This window comes from Crocodylus siamensis, chromosome 15 (assembly GCF_052110815.1).
Source record: "Crocodylus siamensis isolate JL-2025a chromosome 15, ASM5211081v1, whole genome shotgun sequence".
NCBI lineage: Eukaryota > Metazoa > Chordata > Crocodylia > Crocodylidae > Crocodylus > Crocodylus siamensis.
In genome coordinates, this window is record NC_143409.1 from 39,927,547 (window position 1) to 39,952,445 (window position 24,899).

At 42.2% G+C, this 24,899-nt stretch overlaps 1 protein-coding gene across 2 annotated transcripts in view; it reads left to right on the top strand.

Moving 5' to 3' along the window:
• Window positions 1–23,700, top strand: part of LOC149852403 (mitotic-spindle organizing protein 2B-like) — a 28,917-nt gene extending 5,217 nt beyond the window's left edge. For both annotated transcript variants that reach the window (XM_090028972.1, XM_090028973.1), the window contains one exon: window positions 23,305–23,700. In XM_090028972.1, coding sequence (XP_089885098.1) covers window positions 23,305–23,462 — 158 coding nt within the window. In that variant the 3' untranslated portion in view covers window positions 23,463–23,700. The remainder of the gene's footprint in view (window positions 1–23,304) is intronic.
• Window positions 23,701–24,899: the final 1,199 nt, after the last annotated feature.

Here is a 24,899-nt window from a genome sequence, read left to right on the forward strand (position 1 = left end):
GACCCTTATTTGAGATGAGAACCTTTCATTTGAAGTAAGTGTAATAGGGAAGTGTCTCTTCAGATGATACACTGGAAAAAGTGAAGGACATCAGATCAGTTGCTTTGTGCCTGTATTTTTTTTTAATTCAGAGCAGAGGTACAGCTTCCATCTTTCACCTAAAAGAGGCAGCATATTCTTCAGTCTTGTACCCTGTTCTATGGATCCCTTATCAGCAACAGCACCAATATTGGCAGCAGAAGAAATTCATGGAAAGGTTAAGCAGATGTTCACCTCTCACTGCAAACCTACCACATCATCTTCGGTGTCTTGGGTGTGATGGGGATGTCTGAGAATCACAAATGAGTTGTAGGCCTGGTTTCTGCTTCCCTGTAGTGTCCAGCATCCTTTTCTACCACTGAAATTGATTTTTTTCTTCCTTTGGTTCACAGCTTGGACAAAGTGCATATTTGCACATAAGCACTTCCAATTAACAATATTTTAGACTCTGACCCTTGCCAATATGCAAAGCCTTAATTTCTGCTATACTGACTACTGTCTGAAACTAGAAGACTATATTATGGTCCAGCTAGTCCACTCTGCAGCATCCGTTGCTTTGGCAGGGGGAAAAGGAAGAGTGATGCAAAAAACCTTGCCTCAGCAATAACCTTTCCCAAAGAATTTGCCTCCTATCATCCAAGAAGTAGAGATTGGCTTTCCCCTTGTGTTTTAAGGCTTTCCTTTGAAGTGTCATCTGCATAGTCCCACCTGTGAAGTCAAGGCACCTGCATCATGAGCTTCCTGAGGGCTTAGTTAAATTGTTTCCTGAATCCATCCAGGATGCTGACTCTTTGTTCCTGAAGCAGTTGTGGGATAGTCTCCAAGTCATGTCCAGTCCTAACGTGAATCTCTCCCAAGCAGATAAACCTGCTGGACACATGAGACACTATCTGGGCCTCTATCTTAAAAACCTCTGGGCATCACCACCTGTTCTCCTGCTGTGGCTTTTCCTTCAAGGTTCAAGGCAAATCTCTGAAGAGCCTGGTATGATATTCATACATGTTAAACCCTTAACATTATTAGCTAAAAAGACTGAGAAGGACCTGGATTGTTGATGGGGAAAGTGGGATAAAGTCTTTTGAGTGCTGATACGTGATTGTTATCAGAACACTTGATAACTTTTTCTTGGATCCAGATAATAGCAGCCTTCCTGCCCAGTGTGTGAGAGTGGTTTTAAGGCGATCATTTTTTTTGAAGCCATGCAATATTGCTGAGCACTAAGGAGGGCCATTCATACCAAAGCAAACCAAGGCCTCAAAAGCCAGTACTGAGACTGTTCATGCAGATGCTTCCAAACCAAAGGTAAACTGTTGAGAAGTGTGGGATGGCTCTCTTTGTAAATTCTGTGCTGTTGCTGGATCTCCAAATCTGCAGGTTTCCATTCACATATACATCCACCCATGTCCGTAAGAATGAGGAGAAAACAAAGTCAGTCATGAATCACTCCCTCAAAGCAGCATAGAAAGCAAAAGTGACTACACTGCCTGGCTAGCACTCCCTTCTGTTCTGGCTGTGTCTGTTGAATCTTTGCCACTGCTGGAGATTCAACTTCTCATTGTCCCATGCTGGTGCCATATTTTGCTAGGCAGTGTCTGAGGTATCCAGCCATCTCCACACAATGTACACCTGAGCCATAATGTCCAGTCACCCATGTGATTTGGGAATCTAAATCTCATTAACTTTAAGGATTTCTTCTCAGCACCTAAATAACTTGGAAAGTTTACCCTCCATTGTGGAAACTGTGTGAGCAGAGTTTATGGTGAATAACATACATGGTCTATTGATGTATTCTTTCTGGATTCTCTCTAGGTCTGCTTCATAACTGACCAGGACTGAATGTCAGTAACAGACTACCTTTCCCTTTGTTTTAGCTTGGATATCTTTTACAGACTTCTTCCAGTTCCTCTGATTTGGGAGATGTTTCTGAAAGTGTCCATCTGGCTCTCAGGATTTAAAGTCAGTAGTCTGACCTTTGAATTATTAGGATGTTAGCTGTTTGCTGAGATCCAAAATGTCCTGTTGAAAGATAAAATCCTTTTAATAACAGAAACCTGCTCTAGGCTTGAAAATTTCATAACTGAAAGAAGCTGACCTGAAATAGTTCTCCATTTTTTTTAACTGGCATTTATCACAGTTGCAGCAGTTAAAACTGTTTTCATTAGAGCATGTTTGGCCTCTGTCTCTGCTTCTTACCCTCTGACATGCAGGTGAATGTCTTTACTAATTATTTAGTAACCAAACTTGAGGAAGGAACGCTCTGTCTTTTAGTGGGGTTGCTTCAGGCAGCTGCAGCAAAGGAGACCAAATTCTTTATTTTCATTCTTTGTTTGTAGTGGGTACCACAGTGAGAGAGATTTTAAGTCACCCTAGGTGCTTGAGCCTCTTCCATGGGTTTGGCATCTCATCCGTGAAAAGCCCACACACCATCTGCTTAAACATTTGTCAGATTACTGTCTCTGCCTCTTTTCTGTGAAGATGGCATTCCTCAGTGACTGGTTCAGGCCAGAGGATTAATGAGATATATCTTCAGACCCTGTAGACATGTGGAGCTTAGCCAATCTGTATTTGGAGAAGAGTGATTAGTTTTAGTACAGACTAGCTTGTATATGGTTCATTGCTCCTCCTTGGCTGAATACATCAGTAATTAATATAACCTAATAACGGTTAGGCAGCAGTTAGATTTTTCTGTCCCCATTGGGCTACTTTTGAGCCTCTACCACTTCTCCCACAGAGCACAATATTTCTCCCCTGGTATTGTGTACACTAATGTTCTACTTTGTATCCCAGTAAATTAGATAATGAATGCCCCTCCCACATCACTTTTCCCTACAGCCTCTGTGTCTCTTCTGTTCTCCAGTGATATCCTTACTCAGCCCATATAACAGGCATGACCACTGATGAGTGGCTTCCTGGAGCTCCTTTTTTTTTTATAGAATCTTTGTTACCCACGTATATTTCATAACTTCATCACACTCTTCACGATTCTAACAGTGAACATTCATAATTGGTAGGTTTTCAGGCCAGTGAGAATCACTTTGCCCCTCCAGTCAGTTGCTCAGCATTGCGCATGCCGGAGTTCATCGAGGTATTAGTGCTTCCTGCCTAATGGTTTATGGTTGAGTAAGAGGAAACCTTTCAGAAATAAACTCCACGCCTGCATATGGAGATGGCATATCTCCACCACTCTGTCTCACCTCTAGGGTTAAATGTCCCCATTGTTAATGTAATGTAAGAGTGATTTTGTAGCCGTGACGGTCCAGAAATAATGTAAGAGGCAAGGATGTCTTAAGATGATATCGTTTATTGGACCAACTCTGTAGTTGGGGATAAAGTTAGACAAGCTTTCAAATGAAAGATATTGTCATTAATAATGGGAGAAGCAAGGATTTCTTATGTCTTGTATTCAAAAGCTTAATAAATGTATCCCAACTATATAGTTGGTCCAATAAAAGATATCAGCCTAAGAAATCCTTTCCTCTTCCATTATTAATGACATAACTATAAGAATGTATATTTACATTCTGATTTGAATTTTGGTGACTGGCTTCAGTCATTGAATCTTCTTCTGCCTTGTTCAGCTAAAAAGTTTTTGAGAGTGTTAAACTTTGTCACTGTCACTCCAAGTCCTTCAGTTCGGTTTGGATGTCTTTTTAAGAGATGTTCTAATTCAGCCATAAGTTGTAGGCTCGTTAAGGGTCCGTGTTGGGGAGGGGACGATGTTCTTTGGCCTGTGAATGATGGTCAGACTAGCTCAGTGGTTCTCAACCTTGTTAGACTCAAGGCATCCCTCAGAAAAATACCAACTCTTAGTTTTTACTTGTTTCTTGACTATGGAAAAATAATAGGGCAGTTCTGTTGCACAGACCTCTGAAAGGCCACAAAGCAGAATGTTTTTAGCATTACTGACTCCTATTTGAAATCTCTGGATGTATCTAATATTGCACATCACCCTTAAAAGGATCTCATGGCACCCCTGATCATCTTAACGTGTACAAAACCCTCTCCCTGTGCAGGTCCGTATAGACTAGAAAAATGGTTTCTTTGAAGTCTGTTGGTTTATCTTTCTTAGTCTCTACTATCCCCTCTGCCTCCCATACTACCTGCTACCAGCCTCAACCTACCAGTCATGCTAAGCTTTCAACCCACTCTTCTTCTGCTCCATCTTTGTCTACTTTTTTCCTGCTATTTCTCCTTTAGTTCTGCTCCATGAAATCTGCTGAAAAGCAGAAGGGAATAGAAGCAAAAGCAAATGGTTAAATTGCTCCAAGATGGGTTCGGGTGGGGTTTTTTTGTTTTTTTTTTTAAACTATAACTCTTGTCCCTGTCATTTATCTTTTTCTCCCTGTAATCTCCTTACTTCATACGCTTTTCATATCAGCGCGCTGTCTCATTTTGTAAAATGCCTAGTATAATTCATATGCCAGGCACTCTTTTTTCTTTTTTTTTCCCCAGTGCATATTTCACAGCCATGGAATTGTCACAGAATCCATCATTTACTGTCAAACCATGCTTCAGAATTTCACCTTTCTTTTACAAAACATAGAAAGGTCTTACCTTTGTTGTTGGAACACGCGCGCACACACACACGTGTGCATGTGTGCGGGGGTGCGCGCACGCACACACACACACGAATAGAGGGTGAACTGAATTGCCTGTAGGCTTGAGCCCTAGCCCTGCAAGATGCAAACTGCCTCATTTCTCTAAGTGGGACAGGAACTTTGAAACACGAAGGAGACTGGTTTTGTTCTCTTTAATTGTTCCATGGATGACCACTTTTAGCAGTAATGATATGTGCTTGTGTGGCCAGCCCAAATCCCAGCAGCCCTGACCATCTTTTTTTCTGCAAAAACCCCTAACTTCCATTGTGCAGATCTGACTGGCTTTCCCCATTTCAAAAATATATACACCTGCTGTCCATCTCCTTATGGCTAAACCCAGCACTTAGATTTTCTATTGAATCCCTCCAGTGGAATAAATTTGGTGTGTTTTTATTTCTTTATGTTCAGACTTCTTTGGAGTTGGAAGACAGACTCGCACATCCAGAGTGATTGGTTAACAAGACTTGTATATCATATAGCATGCGAAATACAGGCCATGGTTTGTGGATAGGATGCATGCGTGACCCTCTCTCCTACTCTGTTGTCTCTGCCTTGGACTGTAAAAAATTGGGAGTCTGGGGCAGTGTGTGTGTGTGTGTGTGTGTGTGTGGATGGACGGTGGCTATCGCATTGTAGTGCCACCAGAATACAAATGATAGATGTCAGCAAAATATGTTTTGCCATTATTTAAAAAAAAATGTGAATTTTAGTTCTTGCATTTTGGGGGGAAAAAAAACCTTGAGCTAATAAGATGAAATTTAACAGAAAGGACAGCGAGCATCTTTCAGCACCCCACTGAAAATGTGTGAGAGTTATGAGGTTTGAAAATCACCCTTCACCTGTGCTTGTTAGTTTAACGATCTCTAGCATTCTGAAAAAATGAACTGCACCGCCGTGCATATAAGTGGCATTCTGGTGTGTAATGCTTTAGGGGAAGTGGAATTAATCATGCCTATCTAGACTGTCAGAGTAGTGAAAGGAAGGAATAAATATTAGCTAAAACAATCTTATAAGGAACAAGAATGTCATAATTTGGGCAACACAAATCTGTTGCTGCCTTCCTGTCACGTTTTTAGCAATGCTGCATATATCCTTAGTTAACAAACTTGATATCTAACAAGCTTATGGCAGAAGGTAGGACAGGGTGGCACCTTAGATGCTGACTAGCTCAAAGAGGCATAAGCTTACATAGGCAACAGTTTCCTTCCTCCAGCACAACAAAACAGGTTGTTGTTCACAAAAGCTTGTTCCTCCTTTGAGCTAGTTAATCTCTGAAGTGCCATCCTACCCTACCTTCTGCCTGACTTTAGACTAACACTGCTACCTACCTCTCTCCTTCCAACAAGTTTATGTGGTGCCCATAGAGAAGAATGCTAGAAGGCTTTAAAGGGGCAACATGCCAACAGGGAAACCTGCCTGAAACTGGCTCTGAAGTCCCCTGAGATCTTCAGATGAGCTGGGCTGCACAGGATTGTGAGCACATCTTTTTTTGGAAATAACAGAGAGGCACTTAAGTACTATGCAGGGTGGCCAATATAAAAACCTGGATGGATGCCTAGAGAAAATGGGGATTGTTATCTTTCCCCCCACCCCACTTCAAATGCTGTTACTCTTTTTTCTTCCTATTTGAGGTTTGATTCCCAGAAAATGTAATCTTCTGCTGTTCCTAGGAGTGACCTGGGCAAAGATCACTGAGTTGCTTTGTAGGAAGGGTGACTTTAGTGCATACTTAAACCCTTTAAAATGCTGGGAGAGGAGGTCTGAGTGCAAACTCTCGCTGAGTAGAGGATCTCTCCAAAGGTAGCAGAACTCTGGAACTGTGGCAGCTTTTGTGATGGTGAGTAGCTTCAGATGCAGCTTTGAGAAGTGCGGTGCAGGAAAGGAGTGAAGATGTCTTGGAACTGATAGATGAATGGGCATGAATAGCAGATGAGGAACAGCCTGGGAATTGTTTTGTACTGAGTCAGCTCCAAATGCATTAACAAATTATGGAAATTCTGTGCACCATTTGGTGAAGTCAGTAGCTTTTTTTCATAACTCTTCATGTTTTTGTGACAGTTTGTGGAAGTGTTACAGGCTTTCCAAAGCAATATCCCTGTGTGGAGAAAACAAGCTCTTCCCACTCAGTAACTTCAGGAAGGAAAATGCTCCCTTTGTGTAGGAAGAAACTTTTCTTGGCCTTTGAAACTTAAATTGAAACTGTATGTTTACAACTTAGCTTGTCAGACAGAAGGTTGGATTCTAAGTCCTGTTATTGTTTCTGATGCCATATGAGACTATTATCACTGAAAGACTAAAAGGAAAAATATTTTCTGCCTTTCCAGTATGTATATTTTGTACAGTTAATAAGCACTGTGTGTGGAATCAGGGCCACAGTCTTCCCTCTCGATCAACTAATTTCCCTTTTTATTTATGTGGGGTTCAGTTAGCAACAAGGGAGATCTTCGTCTTTTTTTTTTTTAAACAATAGGACAATGCAACCGTTAAACTAACTACAACTTGGCAAAGAGACTCAAGGACCTGAAAATTAACTTAATTCATTTCTTTTAAAAATGTTTGTCTCTTTGTTTTGGGCATGTGTGTAAATCATTCATTGCTTATTATGTTTTCTCCAATTCTGTATTCAAACTTGCTGTCTGTGTGGAAGTGTGTATAAAAAGCACCTTGGCAGAAATCGGCAACTAAAACAGACAGCAATTGTCTCCCCATCCAGGGCAGTTAGTGGATAATTTTTGTTAAAAATAGTCTTTTATTGAACAGTGTTACTGTGCTGTGCGTCTAAATTTTGTACCCTGTTGCTATATAGTAGTTCTACACACTGGAATCTTTCTAGCGTGTGTAAAATGACTTGGATGAAGAATGCCAACATTTTGTCTTCTAAATAGGGACTGTGTAACACTTCTGTGAAAATTCAGAGAGAAACTAATAAACCATTTACTGCTGGCATATAGATAACTGTTTGGTTTTTATCAGCAGTCTATTTAATAAGTGAATCTATCATAGAAATTCTGTGTATTTAGCAGTATAGATTTTCTTCTCAAGCAAGACCAATGGCATAACTTCCATAGCTTAAGAAGATGGCTATTACCAACTTCAGGGCCCAAATTTCCTGAACTGAATTTGCAAGTGGCTAGACTCTTAACTAGACATTTGTATTTACTAAAATTAAATGTACAAATATGAAAAAATGATGCTCAGTGTTAATAGCTTTTTAACTTTGAGCAGCTTTCTGAAATTGAGTTCCTTCATAACAGAAATCATAAAGTTTATGGGCAGTACAAATCCACCCTGAAATTAGAATGAGTCATGAGCTGCCTAGGAACTCTGAACAATCATTGGAGACAGATGAGAGTAGTAGCTTTCAGCTGTAAGTGAAATTAAGTGGGCCAGGAGAGTTCATAGAAATAGCAATTTATGGGTCTAGAGAACTAGTCATCTGTCTCGTTCCCAGCCTCTCAGCAGTTGCTTCATGTTCTTGATCAGGCAGATGCTAGCGTACAGTTTACCTGGTTAGGTTGAACTTTTTTCTTTATAGTATGTGTGTTAGCCAAAAAAAGTAAATCTCAAAGTTCTTTACAAACTTAAAGTCACTCACTTTCCTAACTTACTGGTACATAGGGTTATCAACTTTACAGGTGTTTCAATTCAGGCAAAAAAAAAAAGTAGGTAACCTGATACATGTTTCCATTTTGTGCTGGTACAGAGTACTGTCTTATAGAAATCCATGATTCTTTTCCTTGGGTAAATGCTAAAAAAAATTCCCTGGGCAAGAGGTAGTTACAGTTTATTCCAGAATAGTGCAAACTGTATCACTACAGTTATCCTAGGACTGCATCATTGAATTGGGGGCAGAAAAGTGGCACTGTATTCAGCTGCTCACTAAACCTTGTATTAGAAAGGCGATGTATGTGCCAATCTGGGATTTTTTGTTTCTGGACAAACACAGGGACAACTTATCCAGGGACAAGTATAGCTGGGGCTTTCCTCCATAGTGGAGTTGCTATGAAATAAGGTAGTGCAGTGTACAGCACACTAGCTGTTCTGGACATGGACGTGCTGATTGCTCCTGGGGCATCTTTGCTGTTTAGCTTAGTCCACTCAGACCCATTAAGGTAAACTGTATGAAGGTACTCTAGTGGGGTGTGGGCCCATCCACCCAGGGAACTAGCATGGAACATTCATTCTGGACTTCTCCATGTATACAAGCTCTGAAGCAGTTTCTTCCTTTGAATTTGCAAACAGTGGTTAGTGTATGTGCTTCGCTATGTGGTTGCTGAAGCTCTGAGCTTGGTGATGAAACAGTGAGCCTTTTGAGGGACATGTCTAGGTGCTTAGTGCCATCTTTGCTATCAGTGAAGTTTGCTTTTGCAGTCCTGGAATAAGGAGAGTGTAAGGAGTGAAGTCTGAGGTTGCTGAAAACCTAGTTGCCTGAGGTGGGGCCCGAGCCCCCAGCCTGCAGAGGCATTGTGACCATTCTGTCCTACAGTCCACAGTGTGAGCCATGAAGTCTAGGCTTTGACATGATTCTGGGGTTCCTGTGGTTGCCTTTGGCTTCCAGAGAGCCTGTTCTCTTCCACAAGAGGTACAGCTTTTCTTCTTCCAGCTTGTTTGGCTCATAGATGTAGGACAGTTAGGGACTTTGTGACCCCAGGAGGAATGTGCCTGAGTTAATTTGGAGTCTGCTGGGCTACTCTTCCCCTCATCTACCTTTCCATTTCCTTTCCTGGATATGATGACAAATATTGGACACTCTGGCCATTCTGTGGTTAGAGTAGCAAGGAGTGAGTTTACAGGGCCTGCAAAATCAGTTGAATCGTTAAATGCTAAATTTGACCTGCCTGGCTTACGTAACATGCAGCATGACCTCTGATAGGTTCCAAAAATATTTGGTTATAAAAATCACTGTAGCGGTCACATCAAAATCCATAGGGATACATAATGTTAAGTTAAAACCACACCGTGAATTTCTGGATGTTCTTGCTTTCCATTTATACAGAACAATGTTAAGGTAGTCAAAGGCTTGTTCCCCTGAACTCCTCTACTTTGACCATGATAATATTGAAATCTTTCCAAAGCCTGAGGAGAACTAATAAATTGCACCCTAAATATACCCAGGCCTTTGAAAAATCTTCCCCCAAGCTATTCCAGAACTAAAAATTAAACCACTGTCTATACCAACATCACTCTAAGAAATTGGTCCAATCTGTGTTTTGAGAATAGGTCTTATTTAATAACCACTGTGAAATAGCAATACCATAAACTTGTAATTTTCAAAATGGGTTATATGAATGAATGTGCCAGGGAAGTCCAAAGCCATCTCATTAGACCTCTGTTACCAATGAGGGAAACTATGCAGAGAAGTGAGGTGGCTTGGCTGGTGAGCCCTCTGCTGTAACATAACATGATCTGGGTCTTTGAGACTGGTGTTTAGTCCTGGTCTGACAAGTATTTGCTCTGACTTGGGGCAGATACCGTAGCATCCCATTCTTCATTAAAATGCGCTTAACAAGATTTCTTATGCAACAGGAGCCTAAATAATTTTGTATGGTTACATAAAATAAATCTCTGCATAAACATTTTTTATTATGGAGAGAGAGAGAGTAGTCTCTGTAATTGGGGTTACATCTAGAGTTTAGTTGGAAGGTTTACTGTCAGTGCCTCTTCTAACCCTTGCCCACTCATACAGATTATCCATGCTCAGAAAATGGAAGGTAACCTCTGGGAAAAACTTCATTTTCTGAAAAGGTTAAGATTACTTATTTGGCTCAAAATAAGAAATATTCCAAGTTGAGAATAACCTCTGTCCCCCTTCTGTTTGAGATTACTTATGTCATCTGGAAGGTGGAGAAAACAAAGCAAAACTTATCTCGTGAAGTGTTTGGTATGCAAAATGTATTAGGATGGGCCATTTACATGACGTGCAAAGATATGTATAAAATCAGTGACTGAAAATTACTAATCTTAGAGCTGCGCATATGGTGCTGCAGTGCCATTTTTAACCTCCTGATGCAGAATTGTGTTAAAGAATTTGGGCTGTTTCTTCAAAATAGCCCATGTGGTCATGAAGAAGACCAGGAAAACAAACCAAGTAGGAAATGATTCTGTGTTGCCTTTCTGAGTTTGTAGAAAAAACAGAAATGAAAGCTGAGAAGCGTAAACTGTCCTCTTCATTCTGCTGTCTTCATTGGAATGCAGTGTTAGCACTGGAAGGTGTCAAAAATGATAATGTAGGCATAAAATAAATTGCCTCTAATGTAAAGTAAGTAACTGAAGTCAGCTTCACTGTTTATATTATTCCTTTACTTGCTTAATTCAGTTAAACCCAACACTTAAACACTTCAGATGCTGCTGCAGTACTTCCATTATTTCTGTCAGAGGCTGTGTGATCCCAGGATTTTGCCAGAAACAAGTGGGGCTCTTTCTTTTTTTTTTACTCAAGGCGCGCCCCTTGATAGGCTTGAGGGACCCCTGGAAAATGCCTGCTCCTGGTTTTCACCCATTTTCTAGCCTATTGAAAATAATTGAACAATTTTTCTGTTGTAAAGAATCCAGAAAGGCCACAACAGATCTGAACACTTTTGGCACCATGGATTCCTGTTTGAACTCTCTAGGTTTATCATGTGAATCTTGTTGGCATACCTAGTAGTGCTAACATTGCCTAGCACCCCACAACACCCTTGAAAGGATCTCAAGGCAGCCCAGGATGCCATGACACCCTAGTTGAGAATCCTTTCCCTAGACTTTAGGTGCAGAGCCTACGGAGGGCCTTGGCTTGCTTCTAATTTTTGTGTGTATAAGACCAATAATGCAGTACAGAATGAATTGCCAAGCTCTGAACTGCAGAAGTTTCCCCCTTTCCTCTGTTAGATACATATTGGATAGTTTGTTTTTTTTTCCCCCTCCAAAAATTAGGATTATATTTAGGCTCCTAGACTTCGAGTCACATAATCACCACTACCCGCCCACCCCCAAATGCTTAGAACCTACAAATTCCACTTCAGATCCATAGATCCTCATTGCCTTTAAAAGGTCACCTGCTTGTATTTAGACCCTGGCTTTAGGCACCCCAGTATGAAAACTTTGGTCCAGGTTTAGAAGATGATGAAAAGGTTAGGCAATGACACATTTCACCTTACAATACAAATTCTAACAAATCTTAACAGAGTATTATTTATGTAACTGTGTCTTGCTTATAGACAAGGGAACAGAGTTAAGGCTGCACATATATATAGCTTTGACTTCGGTATAACCTGACCCGAGTGCTTAAGTGCAAAATGAATGTTCTTGTTACAACTTTTTTTTTTTGGTTCTCTTTCATCATCTGTTTTCTCTGAATCCCTAGGACAGTACAGATCTTCTGGAGAAGGTACCCTCAGTATGGGGGAGTTCTCAATGGGCATAAAGCCAGCTTCTGTGCAAAAGGGGAAATGATGACTCTGTGTGGTACATGCTGACGATGCCCCATAGGGATATGGTTCTTTGGAGGTCTTAATTGGAAGCAGTTAGAACAACCCTGAGGCTGTTCTAACCTGGGTCAAGGTTAGATCTGAAATAGAAGCTGAAAACAGCGGAGAACCCGTCTCCTGGCATGCTACATGTTCAAAGTGCATGTGGCATTGAGGAACAGATTTGTCAGAAGAGTTCTTTGAAAATCAAATATTTCAAAAGATGATGAGCTCTTTGAAAATGTGGCCCCATCTGCCATTTGTGCAATATATCATTCCATGTTGCATTAAATCAAAGCAGTTTATTAGTAGCGTGGGCATGTAAATTGCCAGATATGCGCCTATTATAATTCGTAATCCTGATTAATATGGTAGCAGAAAAGGGTAATGTAATGTTAGGTTTCATATGAAAAAGCTTTGTCTCAGAGCAGGGAGGCAATAGATCCTCTTTATTCAGCTGTGTGTAAAAATAACAATACATTGGGGAGATTTTCTGTTACTTTAAGCAGTTAAGGGGCTGAACTGACTGACTTACTAGAAAAGATAAAAGGACATGATAGGTCTAAATCGGGTAAATCTCAGTTTAGGAGAGGAACAGATGTTTTATAAATGACAAGTTAAAGCTATGGACAAGCAGCTAGGAATAAAAGGGATCAAACCAGTATGTTAACCATAGGAAAGCAGCTTTCAGGTTCTGGAATTTAGGGGAATATTAAACTTGGATCTTAGTGAAGCACCTGAGACTGGGTTGTATTATGGGAAGCAGCTCTTGCAGGCTGTTGTGGAAGTGACTAGATGACCTTCTGTGCAATTCTGTGGCTGTTTGTTTATTTATTTGGCCACTCCACTTCAGTCACTGTTGTTTAACATTTCCATTTTGGTTTGCAGCCCACTGCTGCTGATGGACACGCTTGCCACTGGTATACTCCCCTCCCTGCTGTTTAAGGGTGATACAGAAGGGACAAAATCTTTCATTGTCTCAGTCAGGAAGCCTCAATTTAAATTTTGTTTTCTACAAGTTCATTCTTGTTGTTTGATATAACCTTCATTAAAATATCCCAAACAGGGTCTCTCTTACAGCCTGGCAAGCCTGCTACCATGATAGGTTTTCCCTCCTATCATACTATCCCCTCACTAGATCTTAAATCAGTGGAGCAGCTATACTCAGAAATGTATCCCTTGAGACTTCTGGAATATCCTACTCAAAATTTCTCTCTTGTTTCTATTACCTCTCCTTCCTTGCATTTATCTCCAGACTCCTACTCATTGCCTGGATCTACCCCCCCGCCCTTAACTTTGTGAAACTTTGCACTTTTAAAGAGAGGTAAGGGCTTGACTCCATGTACACAAACTTGCAGAGAGATGATAGGGCTGATAGGTATGTAATCAGGTCTGTTATCTCTCATTTCCATATACTGCTGTTAACAAGGATGTTATTCTGGAGAGACATGCACAGTTTGAGAACTGAAACTAAGCATCATAGTGATGCTTACTGGGATCCCCCAAGAAAGGGAGGAAGGTGGATCCGGCTAACTATAGGCCCATCAGCCTGACTTCTATCCTGGGGAAGATCTTTGAAAAGTTTATTAAAGAAGCCATCCTTAATGGACAGCCCAACGCCAACATCCTAAGGGATAGCCAGCGCGAGTTTGTTGCGGTAGGTCTTGCTTGACCAATCTCATTTCCTTTTACGACCAGGTGACATCACCTGGACAAGGGAGAAGAGATTGATGTTGTATATCTTGACTTCAAAAAAGCCTTCTATCTGGTATCCCATGATTATCTCTTGGCAAAACTAGCCAGTTGTGGGCTTGGGTCCACCATGATCCGCTGGCTGAGAAATTGGCTCCATGGTCGGAACCCAGAGGGTAGTAATTGATGGAGGTCACTCATCATGGTGTCCTGTGACCAGTGGGGTCCCCCAAGGCTCTATTCTTGGACCCATGTTGTTCAACACCTTCATTAATGATGTGGACATTGGAGTCAGGAGCAGACTGGCCAAGTTCACTGATGACACCAAACTTTGGGGCAAAGCATCCACACCAGAAGACAGGCGGGTGATCCAGGGTGACCTGGACAGGCTCAGCAAATGGGCGGACAAGAACCTTCATGGTGTTTAACACCGAAAAATGCACCTTTCTCCATCTTGGGGGGGGAAAAAAACCTGCAGCATCCTTACAGGCTCGGCAGTGCTACGCTGGCTAGCACTACAGAAGAAAGAGATTTGGGGGTCATTATTGATGACAAGATGAACATGAGCCTGCAATGCGATGCTGCAGCTAGTAAAGCAACCAAAACGCTGGCTTGCATCCATAGATGCTTTTCAGGCAAATCCCAGGATGTCCTTCTCCCCTTGTAGTCAACCTTGGTGAGGCCGCAGCTGGAGTACTGCATCCAGTTTTGGGCTCCACAATTCAGAAAGGATGTGGAGAAGCTTGAGAGAGTGCAGAGAAGAGCCACGCACATGATCAGAGGTCAGGAAAGCAGACCTTACGACGACAGGCTGAGAGCCATCGGGCTCTTTAACCTAGAAAAGTGCAGGCTCAGGGGTGATCTGATGGCCACCTATAAGTTTATTGGGGTGACCACCAGTACCTGGGGGAATGTTTGTTCACCAGAGCGCCCAAAGGATGACGAGGTCGAACGGTCATGATCTACTACAAGACTGTTTCAGGCTGGACATAAGGAAGAATTTCTTTACTGTCCAAGCCCCCAAGGTCTGGAAACAGCCTGCCATCAAAGGTGGTTCAAGCACCTACATTGAACGCCTTCAAGAGCAAATTGGATGCTTATCTTGCTGGGATCCTACGACCCCAGCTGACTTCCTGCCCTTCGGGCAGGGGGCTGGACTTGATGATCTTCCGAGTTCCCTTCCAGCCCTAATGTCTATGAAATCTATGAAATCTCTTAGACTGAGCACCAAGTTCCATTGGGTAGAGTGTTTTTCTTTACTAATCTGTAGAGGACCCTCTGGGAACCCCATCAAATTGGGCCCCTAATATAGTCCATGACCTGTTATGACATATTTATAAAACTTTTCTAAAAAAAAAAAGTTACATGAATATATTGTCTCAAATGGTATACAATTAGACGTTATAACCCCTATTACATGATGATTTCTCTGAGCTCTAACATAAATTAAAACTATCTTTATGTAGGGTGTGTTTTTTTTTAAAGCATCTTAACAAAAAAAATTTAAAAATTAAATAAAATCTGATTTAAAATTAAAAAATCATTGATTTTTTTTTTTTTTTAATCCACCTTGATCTCAGCATACCTTTTTGGGGGGAATGTTCATCAGTTCTGTTGGCTGCTGCCCAAAAGGAGTGAGCCCTCTTCCTGCCTTAGGCCATGTGGAATTGCCTCCTCATCAAAATATGAACAAAAAAGACTTTCCCAAAGTTTAAAAAAACACAACCAGCCACTCTTTCCTTCTGCAACCCCCGCTGTGGGAGTCTCGGACAGTGTCTTTTCAGCCACAGAACAGCAGAAATTCTTGTGTCATCAGCATTCAGTCTTCGTAGAACCTAAGGCCATGGGATTCCTTGCTTTGTAACTCAACTTCACGTTCTTCTCTTCCTTTCTAGGTGTGTTGGGTTCTAAAGAGTTTAAAAAATGGTCCATGAGGCAAGTGTCTCAATGTGTAGTTCAGAAGCATTACAAGTAGAATAATTAGCAGCACAGTTGGAGGGAACAACCCAATTCTGTTCAAGTTCTGCATCTTAATGTTGTGCACATATGCCGATCCGTACACCAAGCTTTTGAATGAGGCCTTTCCAAGCTTAGCTGAACTCATTTTCTACCTCTGTGGAAGACACTTGCATCTGTGTGAAGTTGGGGTCTTCCCCCAGGCATGGTTCTGGTCAAAAATTGTGGTGAAAGTCCATTGTTCAGTATCTTCCATCATGAAGTATTAGCAAAGCTGTGGGCTGGCTGGTAGCCCAGCTAAGCCAAAATTTATAGATTTCATAGACATGAGGGCTGGAAGGGACCTTGGAAGATCATTGAGTCCAGAAGATCATGTAAACTTAGTTTCTTTAGACACATTGAGATTAACCCTCACTACCTGCCTGGTTTCTGGCCTAGAAAATGCAGAAAAAGTTTTCACCATCTGTCTGTCTGATGTATACTGCTCTATGGATATTAAAGACAGGGAAATCCATCTTCACTCCTGGGAGGAAGGCTGAGGTGAGCACACCAAACGAGATTTAATCTTCAGCAATGAACTTGGCTGGAGAAGAGCATTGCATCTCATTGCTGCAGTGGGTGTGATCGTTATAATTTATAAAGTGCTGCTTAGTCCATCTTTCAGGCTTAGGGCAAACCCTACCTTTTTAACCAGCCGCAGTGTGATTAGCATGAAGGTATGTTCCAAACTGGATAAGGACCTGAAGTGAAAAGCGGATGCCTTTGGCAAGGACAGTATTGTATCCATTTTCTCCTCTTCCTCATCCAACAGTTCTTGAGACAACATGAATAATTACTATGTTGAGCAAAACAGACATACTGTTTGGTTATTAGCACTGTCCGAGATTGCTGCCAAATAAGAGACATGGTTTCTCTCTGTCTAGCAGCAGAGCCTTCTGGTCTGTAGGAAGGGGAGCTCACAATTTCCTGAGAAGATCTTGAAAGTATTGGTAGTGAAAAAAAGCTTCTTGTATAAAATAGATACATATTAGAGTGAAATTGAATTTCTTTGTAACTTAAAAACAGAGTGGTACATAAAACTAATCTAATCTCTGGAATCATAGAATATATTACATTGCTAAAGTCTTGAAGCAAGGACTTTGAAAGCTTGTCTGAGTCTGTCCCAACCATGCAGGTAGTCCAAAAAAAGATATCACCTACAAAATTCCTTGCCTCTCCAATTTATTTTCTGGACCATCACAACAACAACATCACTTCAATAGAATTATAATTCTTGATTTTGATTTTTTTTCCTCTCTGTTAATCATTAATTAAGGGGCACCTAGTAGATAATTTACCACATGTCTGTGAAAAGACCCAGTCTCCATTAACTTCTCAGTTAAAAAAATGAGAGGTCTTAAACTTTTTCCAACTTTTAAAAGAACCTGTAAGGCCTTGTTTAAGATCCCAGGTTAATACACCTATTCCCTCTAAGTCCTTAGGACACTGCCTATTTCTCTGTCATCTTTGGTGGCATCACTTTAGCTAAGAGAGTGAACAAGATGAGTGTTTATAGTTGACTTCAATATATTAACGGGGCCCCAAGAAGAAAAGATGAGTTTAAAACCACATCCACAATTCTTGCTTGAAGTGATAATAGACCTTCACTTAAAACTAGCAGAGTTATGTGTTTTCCCAGCAGAATGATGAGGGGCACACTTAGATGTTTAAAGATCCCATTATTATTATTAGAATATAATTTAAAGCTATCCTTAAGTTCCCACATCTGTCTATATTTCACGGAGATAAAACCTTCTGTACATATGGCCATATTAAAGTACTGAAGGTTGGGAGAGGTGCTTGTTGAAATCATTGGAAGTTATTTTCCTAGGTGCTTTGGAAAATCCCTCTAAGACCTGCTTCAAAAGCCTTCCAAAAGGATAAAGATCTTGTGTCTGCACCTTCTGGGAACCTGATCTAGTTCAACCAGAAAATCATGTTTTGTTTCTGTTGCCTTTCAGAAGAATGTAGCTATGTGACTTCTTACACAGCAATATGGGGTCATTCCCCTGCCCCCAACCCCCTTGCTCCTTAGGCCTATAGACTGGGAGGTTGCTAGCTTCATCTTCTCCCAGAGACTGCAGAGGCAGGTTGACCATACGGTTCACTCTGCTGTTTCCTGCCTTTTCTTCCTTTCCTCTGGTATATGTTCTGCTTTTAGTCGCAAGCGGCTGTTAGGCAGGAGGGCAATGCTGTCTGGCAGTGACAACAGCAGCTGTATTTTAAATGTCTTTTTGCCAAGTTTTTACTTTCTGGGCTGATTGGAATGGATGCCCACAGATACAGAGACTCTGCAGTAACAGCTTAGTGCAGAGCTGTGAGCAAGGTACTTTCCTTCTGGTTGCACCTGGGAAGTTCCCTAATTTTAGTGCTGTGGACTTTGCTCAGGCAGGTAACTTGCCAGATGTTACAGAGGACCATAAATCATCACATAGGGCTTTGGCTAGAGGACTAGAGGGCTCCAATGTTCCTGAGCCTAGTTTGAGAGTTCTCTAAATAATACATTAATCTCACTGCCATTTTGGTTTAGACCCATAAATTGTGCCGAAAGTCCCAAGAAAGGGTAAATCCCCTGCCCAAGAGCTCCCAGAAGATTGCTGAGAGAAGGGGAGGAGCGACCAGGAGAGCAGAAGAGCATGGCCTGCTGAGTCTGCTCACATGGCCTGCAAATGGAGAGGAATTCAACCACTTCCTTTTCAGCTAGGCCCCAGGATTTAAGCTAATGGGCAAGGACACCTTTTCCTTTCCAATCCAACCAGTGTTTCAAATCAAACTAGCATCAGTTTCTTCTTTTGCATATTTGTCCAATAAAGGCACAAAGATCAGATCTAGGTGTTATCTGTGTTTACAAAAGCAAGAGCTATCTGATAAGAATTTAGATACGGGACTTGTAGGAGTTTGGCAGCTCAGTCGCATTCATTTCGTGTGTCCACTTAAAGAATATCTAACAGTTGCTTCTGTCTTTGAGTTAGTCTCACAGTTGTGCCATTGCCTTTAAACCGTATTTGTAGAGAACGTTGGCAAGTGGTATTATTCCCTGGGTTATCCTCACAGGGATGCAGCACTGAGAACAGTGAGTTTCTCATCTCACTGCGTACATGTTCACAGTCAGCATGGGAAGAGCACGAGGCCATGTTCACAGACAATCTGGGAACCAAAGTGCTGCTTGCAGCTCATCATGTGTTATGGCTGACACTGAACAGGCAGGCTTCAGACTGCTCTGCAGTCACTACTGTTCTTTGTTCCATGTTCCTGTCACCTGTACTTGGGGACAGACCAGAGCTTCGCTGCTCAGTTAAAGTGAATCCTGCCATGGTACCAGTCTCTGGACTGGTACCAGCAGTTTTCTGTGGCAGGGGTGTCAAACTCACTTTGCACTTAGGTTAGATCTGGACCCCAGGTCTCCCTCATGAGCCAGATCTGGATGTGGCAGTAGCGGCCACAGAGGTTAGTGCAGCCATTGCTACTCCCTTCCAGCTGCCCACATCTGTCACCAATAGGGTTCTTTGCTCTGATTTTGGTGGCAAGCTGTGTCCCCAAATTCCTGGCCCCTCTGAGCCCCTTGGGTCACACAACGTAGCTCCAAGGGCCAGAACCAGCTCACAGGCCATAAGTTTAACATCTTTGTTCTGTGGCATACTTGATAAGGAGCAGCCCCCCTTTCACCACTCTTCAATCTGTGGCGTACTTATACAGCCTGAAATATAGATCTATCAAGGGTGCGGTATCTATTTGGAATCAGCTGCTGCCTCTTAGTGCTGTCAGGAACGACTAATATAATAACTGAAAGGAGAGGAAGAATGGCTGCAAGGCTGTGCCCTTTCATCCGTGTCTGTGCCCTTTCAAGGCCTGCTATTATAATCAGGGTGACTGCTCTGATGCTGACTAGGGCCAGTGCCCGCCTGATGATGTTTGTGTGGGTCTGATGCAACACCAAGGCATGGAATACTCTTTAAGATACAGAAGCACGTAACTGAGCCCCCATGTGCTGGCAGAGGGACTCGAGTAAGGAGCTGCACCAAGGAGCCTGTTAACTTGGGGTCTGAAATTGGCTGGATTGTTCCAAGCGTTGTGTCTGCTTCCTCAGCTTGTTACAGGCAGGCATAAGAGCAGCAGCAGTTGAGAAATGAAAGGCAGATTTGGAAGCTGCGGTTTTTCCCTATAGAGAATCATAAAGAAATGGGGTCCCCAGGAGGTCATTTGATCCAGCAGCTTGCTGTAAAGCAGAAATATCCCTGCCTGAACCATCCCAACAAAGAGCTGTCAAACTTATACTTAAGAGTGTCCAGAAAGGGAGATTCCACACGCTCCCTGTTGCCGTGTGTATTCACCCCCGTATTTAGAGCATTCTTCCTAATATCCAACTGAAACTTACTGCAATTTCAACTCATTTCTTCTTATCCTGTTTCCTGTGAGCACAGAAAACAATTAATCGCCAACCATCCTTAATAAATAGCCCTTCTTTTATTTGAAGACCTACTATCAAATCTCCCTCACTCGTCTCAAAACTAAGTGGTCTCAGTTCTTGCCACCTTTCCTCATCTACCATAATTTCTAGACCTCTGATCATTTTTTTGCTGCTTTCCTCTGGACTCTTTCCAGTCTGTCCACTTCCTTCTTGAAGGGCAGTGCCCACCACTGAACATAGTGCTCCAGTCCAGATGAGACTGTACCAGTGTTGAATAGAATGGAAGACTTGCTTCCCTTCCCATGATTTGCACATGACGCTTTGCACTTGTCCTTATTGAATTTAACCCAATAGATTGGAAAAATCATCTTATTAATAACTCAGAGTTGTATTGATCTTTATCCTGTCCTCTGTAGCGTCAGCTAACTCCACCCAGTCTGGGGCTATCTGTAAATTTAAAAAGTGTGTGTTCAATTTACCCCCAAGTGATTAAAATATTGGAACAGTACCACAGCCAGGATAGACCACCAGGGAACGTCATATGGTACCTGCTCCCTGTTTGACTTTGAGCCATTATTTCCTTTTGGAACACAATGATCCAGTTACTCACCTGCCTTAAGTTTCAGCTAGCCTGTGTTTTCCTTAGTTTAGTGTCAAGACTGAAGCTATCTCCCATTGCAAAAACCTTGCTAAATCTGCAGTGTATCACATCCACTGCTCTCTCTGCATCCACAAACCCTTTCACCTTGTCATAAAAGGCAACCAGCTTGGTTAAACATGACTTTCTCCTGACAATTCCATGTTTGGCCATTCCTTAATGCTTGTCTTCCTTTAGGTGCTTAGAAACAGATCTTGGTATCTTTCTAGGTATCAAACATGAACTGTCCTTGCTGCCACTAAAGAGTGAAAAGGACATAATCCCCTGAGTGAGGGCCACTAATAGGCTGGGCAGAGGAGAGACGAAGAGAACAGTGCTGTCGACAGCTAAAAAGCACCTGGAGATGGTGGTGTGGCAGTCTCCCATGGGTCCTCATTCACTTTTGTAAGCCTGTCTCTTCCTACTCTACATACCCTGCATATTCCTTTCTAGCACCTCATAGCCTCGCCAGCCTCCTGTCTGCACTAATATAGAAGAAGTGAAGAAACCAGCAGCTGCTCCCTTCATAAATATTCCTAGCTTCTTGGGGCCCAGCTGTTGCTAGAGGTGGTCTTAGAGATACATCTCTATCTGTCAAGTGAAACAAAAGCTGAGGTTTAAAGCCATTGCAATACTCCTTGAGGGGAAAAACTAAAAGCCTGAGGTAGTGCATCTTTGTATCTGTGGTTTTAAAATGGATGTTTAGTCTGAGCTGATTTGGAGGGGACACACAAACCATTAAACGACAAACCACCAAGCATACACTGAACATTGCATGCCCAAATGACTGTCTGGGAAGGGCCTTTTGGCACAATCCTTATTATTTTCATTGCTGTGTGAGGAAGCTATTTGACATAACTTCCTTTTGTGGTTTACACTAATATGCACTGATTTCCTTAATTATGACATACTGTTTTAATGCAGATGGTAAAGGAAAAGTGCATGTCTTACCCCTCATCTTGGGTGTATGGCCTGGTCCTACCTGTTGTAATCAACGTGGGTTTTTAATACTGGCTTCGGGAGAGGAGGGTTGAAGGCACACACACCACTTGTATCTTCAAAGCGATCCTTCCTTTCTCCACAATAGATTTATATAAAATCAGAAGATGAAAGGCCCAATTCCCAATAGCAGCTAGTTATACCAGCCTTGTGTGCTCAGATCCTCATTTTGTATATGCACATGGCTTGATACACATGCTGTCATGTGCCTAAGCAAAGGAGGGACTTAGTCCTGCTGGCTGGATGCATTTGAGGGAAGATGGTGTTTACACATACAAACATCTATTGGATTGCCAAAAGGCAAATAGCAAACCCTGGTGTTTAATTGTTGCTGTCAGTTTGTTTTTGGCTCAAATGGGATAAGGTTACATTTCTCCTCTGTACAGTCTGTGTGCTTCCATTGACAGCACTTGCATTAGTAAAGTTGCTTAAGTGCTTTTGAGCTTGGGCTAAGAAGAAAAATTGCAAGGCTGTTTGGCTGGCTTTGGGCTGATAACTGCTGGTAGATAATAAGTCTACAATAATACATTTTTCTTAAAGAGCAACTGACATGTCTGAGACCAGTGAATGCATTTGCTGGGTTTGTTCTCCCTGTTTGTCAGAGTGCATACCAATGCAAATGGGCCACTTACATTTTTGTTCCTTGGAAGCCATCAGAGTGTTTTTTCTAGTGCAGCAAGCTGTTGGCATAGTGGCTTTCAGGGAACAGCAATGTTCCCATGTAGGAAAGACTTTTTTGGTAAGTATTGCAACAGTGGAATAAAGTTTCTACAGTTCCCTGTCCGATTGGCAATACAAACAGGATTCATTCCAAATGACATCAAGGGAGGTTACTGTACATTGTGTAGCCATTGATCTTGCAACACCTCTCAATATCCGAGACAGGGAAACAACAGCCCAAATGCAACACTGTATTTATAATGAACGTTCAGTGGTGCCTCACTGCAGCCATGCAATGAATGTAAGCCCCCAAACTGCCAGAAAGCTCAATAGAACAATCAGAAAGCTCCCAGGAGCTGAGAGGTCTTTAACAAAGTGCCTTGAACAAGAGGGATTTCAGCATGACTCTGTGACTGTGGACTGCAGAGGCATGGACTCGGGGACGTTGGCTTATATCCCAATTATGACATGTTAGATGCTCTTTAAATTCTTCCTAAGTTGCCATTTCCAATGCTGGTGTTCCTGTGCAATCACACACAACCAATCTCACTTAAAGAACAAAGCCATTTGTGCAATTTTCTTGGTGAAACCAATTCTGCTGAATATGATTCAGTGCCACTGCTGCAGTTGGATTTGGATTTATGCTACCTGACATCAATTCAGTTACAGCTCATGAGTTGCCTACCTACATTGGATGCTGGATTAATTTGCAACATCTAATGGAATCTTACCTACTGCACGAAGTCTCGAGGAACACTAGCAGCGTGGGTGCAACATGATCATGATGTGAGATTGGGATGCTAAAGTTAACATGTTTATTTGTCCATCCAGGGAGAAATAAAACCAGTTCTGCAGTGGGTGGAGCCCAGGCGCTGGCGGAACGGAGCAGCCGGGAAGGATCTGCTCAAAGGATGCCTCGACAACCAAGCACTAGCCGGCTGCAGAAGACTGGGACTTCTGGAAAAAGCAGTGGTGGCAGCAGCACATAGACAAACATGGGGCCCTGTAATGGCCCTTGTAATGTTGTTTCACAAAAGCAAGCCAGCAGCTTGTCACAACATGTAAATAATGACCCACGCCCACAAACCTGCACCAACATTTTGTATTTATGAATTTTAGCACATATTAGTGTTACAGATCTTACAGATGCCCTCTGGAAAGAGTTGGTTCCCTTTCCCCCTTCTTTCCTTTGGATACATTCGCTAATAAAATCTGTGAACTTTTGGAGACCTGATTTGGTTGGGGTTCTGTTGAAAGAGTTCAGAGCAGGACAGAAAACAAAAGAAAATACTATGGGAAATGTGATATCATTTCTCATACTTATGCATATGCTTTGAACAGCACAGATGGGCAAGAATGGAAATTTCTTACTTCCAATTTCCATGTCTCCTGCCCCACAACACCCTTTGATTCCATGGCTCACCTTCATCTCATTCCCATAGATAACCTCCTCTCAACCCCATACACAGTCCCACAAACCTACCTCACCATGTACTGCTTGCCTGATAGCCTGCAGAACCCTATCTCTGCACACTTAAATGATGAACTAGAAGCAGCTTATCTCTTTGCAAGACAAGTCTGTCCACTCTCAGGGCCTTGTTAAGCTTTCCATTCAGAGGGTGCAGAGTCATACAGCATCTTAGCACAATGTTGTCTGGGGCTATGGATCCAATCACAGGTGTGGGGGTGGTTAACTGAAGCTGTGCTGCTGCCCCTTGTACTTAAATAACCAGTTGAAGGGAAGCAGTGGAGAAGTTCCTGCCCTGTTTGGAGCTACAGTTCATGCTATAGCCCCACACCTGCACATTTTCAGAGCAGTACAGTTCTGCTGAGGCACACAGCTAGTTTGGATTCTTCCTGCTGGCCCCACATATCTCCCTCGTTTGACCAGTCAGGGGTTTAACTTCAGGATGGTTGGAGAAGTGCGAAATGTTTTCTGGGTTTAAGTGTTTTCTATGATTCTAAGTGCATGCATAATGCCTGACTTTTGTCCTGGTGGTGTGAGCACTGTATTAGGGAAGTCGGAGGTGTAGACTCATATCTTCTCTGGGTGAAGTCGGACCTAGCACTCGGGTCTCCTGCTTCTTGGGCCAGCAGACATGCTATCTGCTAGAAGAGGCTGATTTTTACTCTAAATTGAATGTTGAGCCAAGGTGAGAGAGGGGGTGAGTTCCAATACCTTACAACACATCATCAAGTCACGATAAACTAGTCCAGCCCCCTGTATTCCAACTTTCACTCCCATAGAGTTTGTTGCATGTATATCATGAGTGAACCCCTCCTCCAAAATCTTCCAGCCACGTTCTGAGGCTTGGATGATGGGTTGGGATGTTCTTTTTTTGTGTGTGTTTCATGATAACAAAGCAGCTGGGCTAGTTGCCCAGTGGGAGTGTGCAAGTCATTATCAACCCTATCATTTTGCGTAA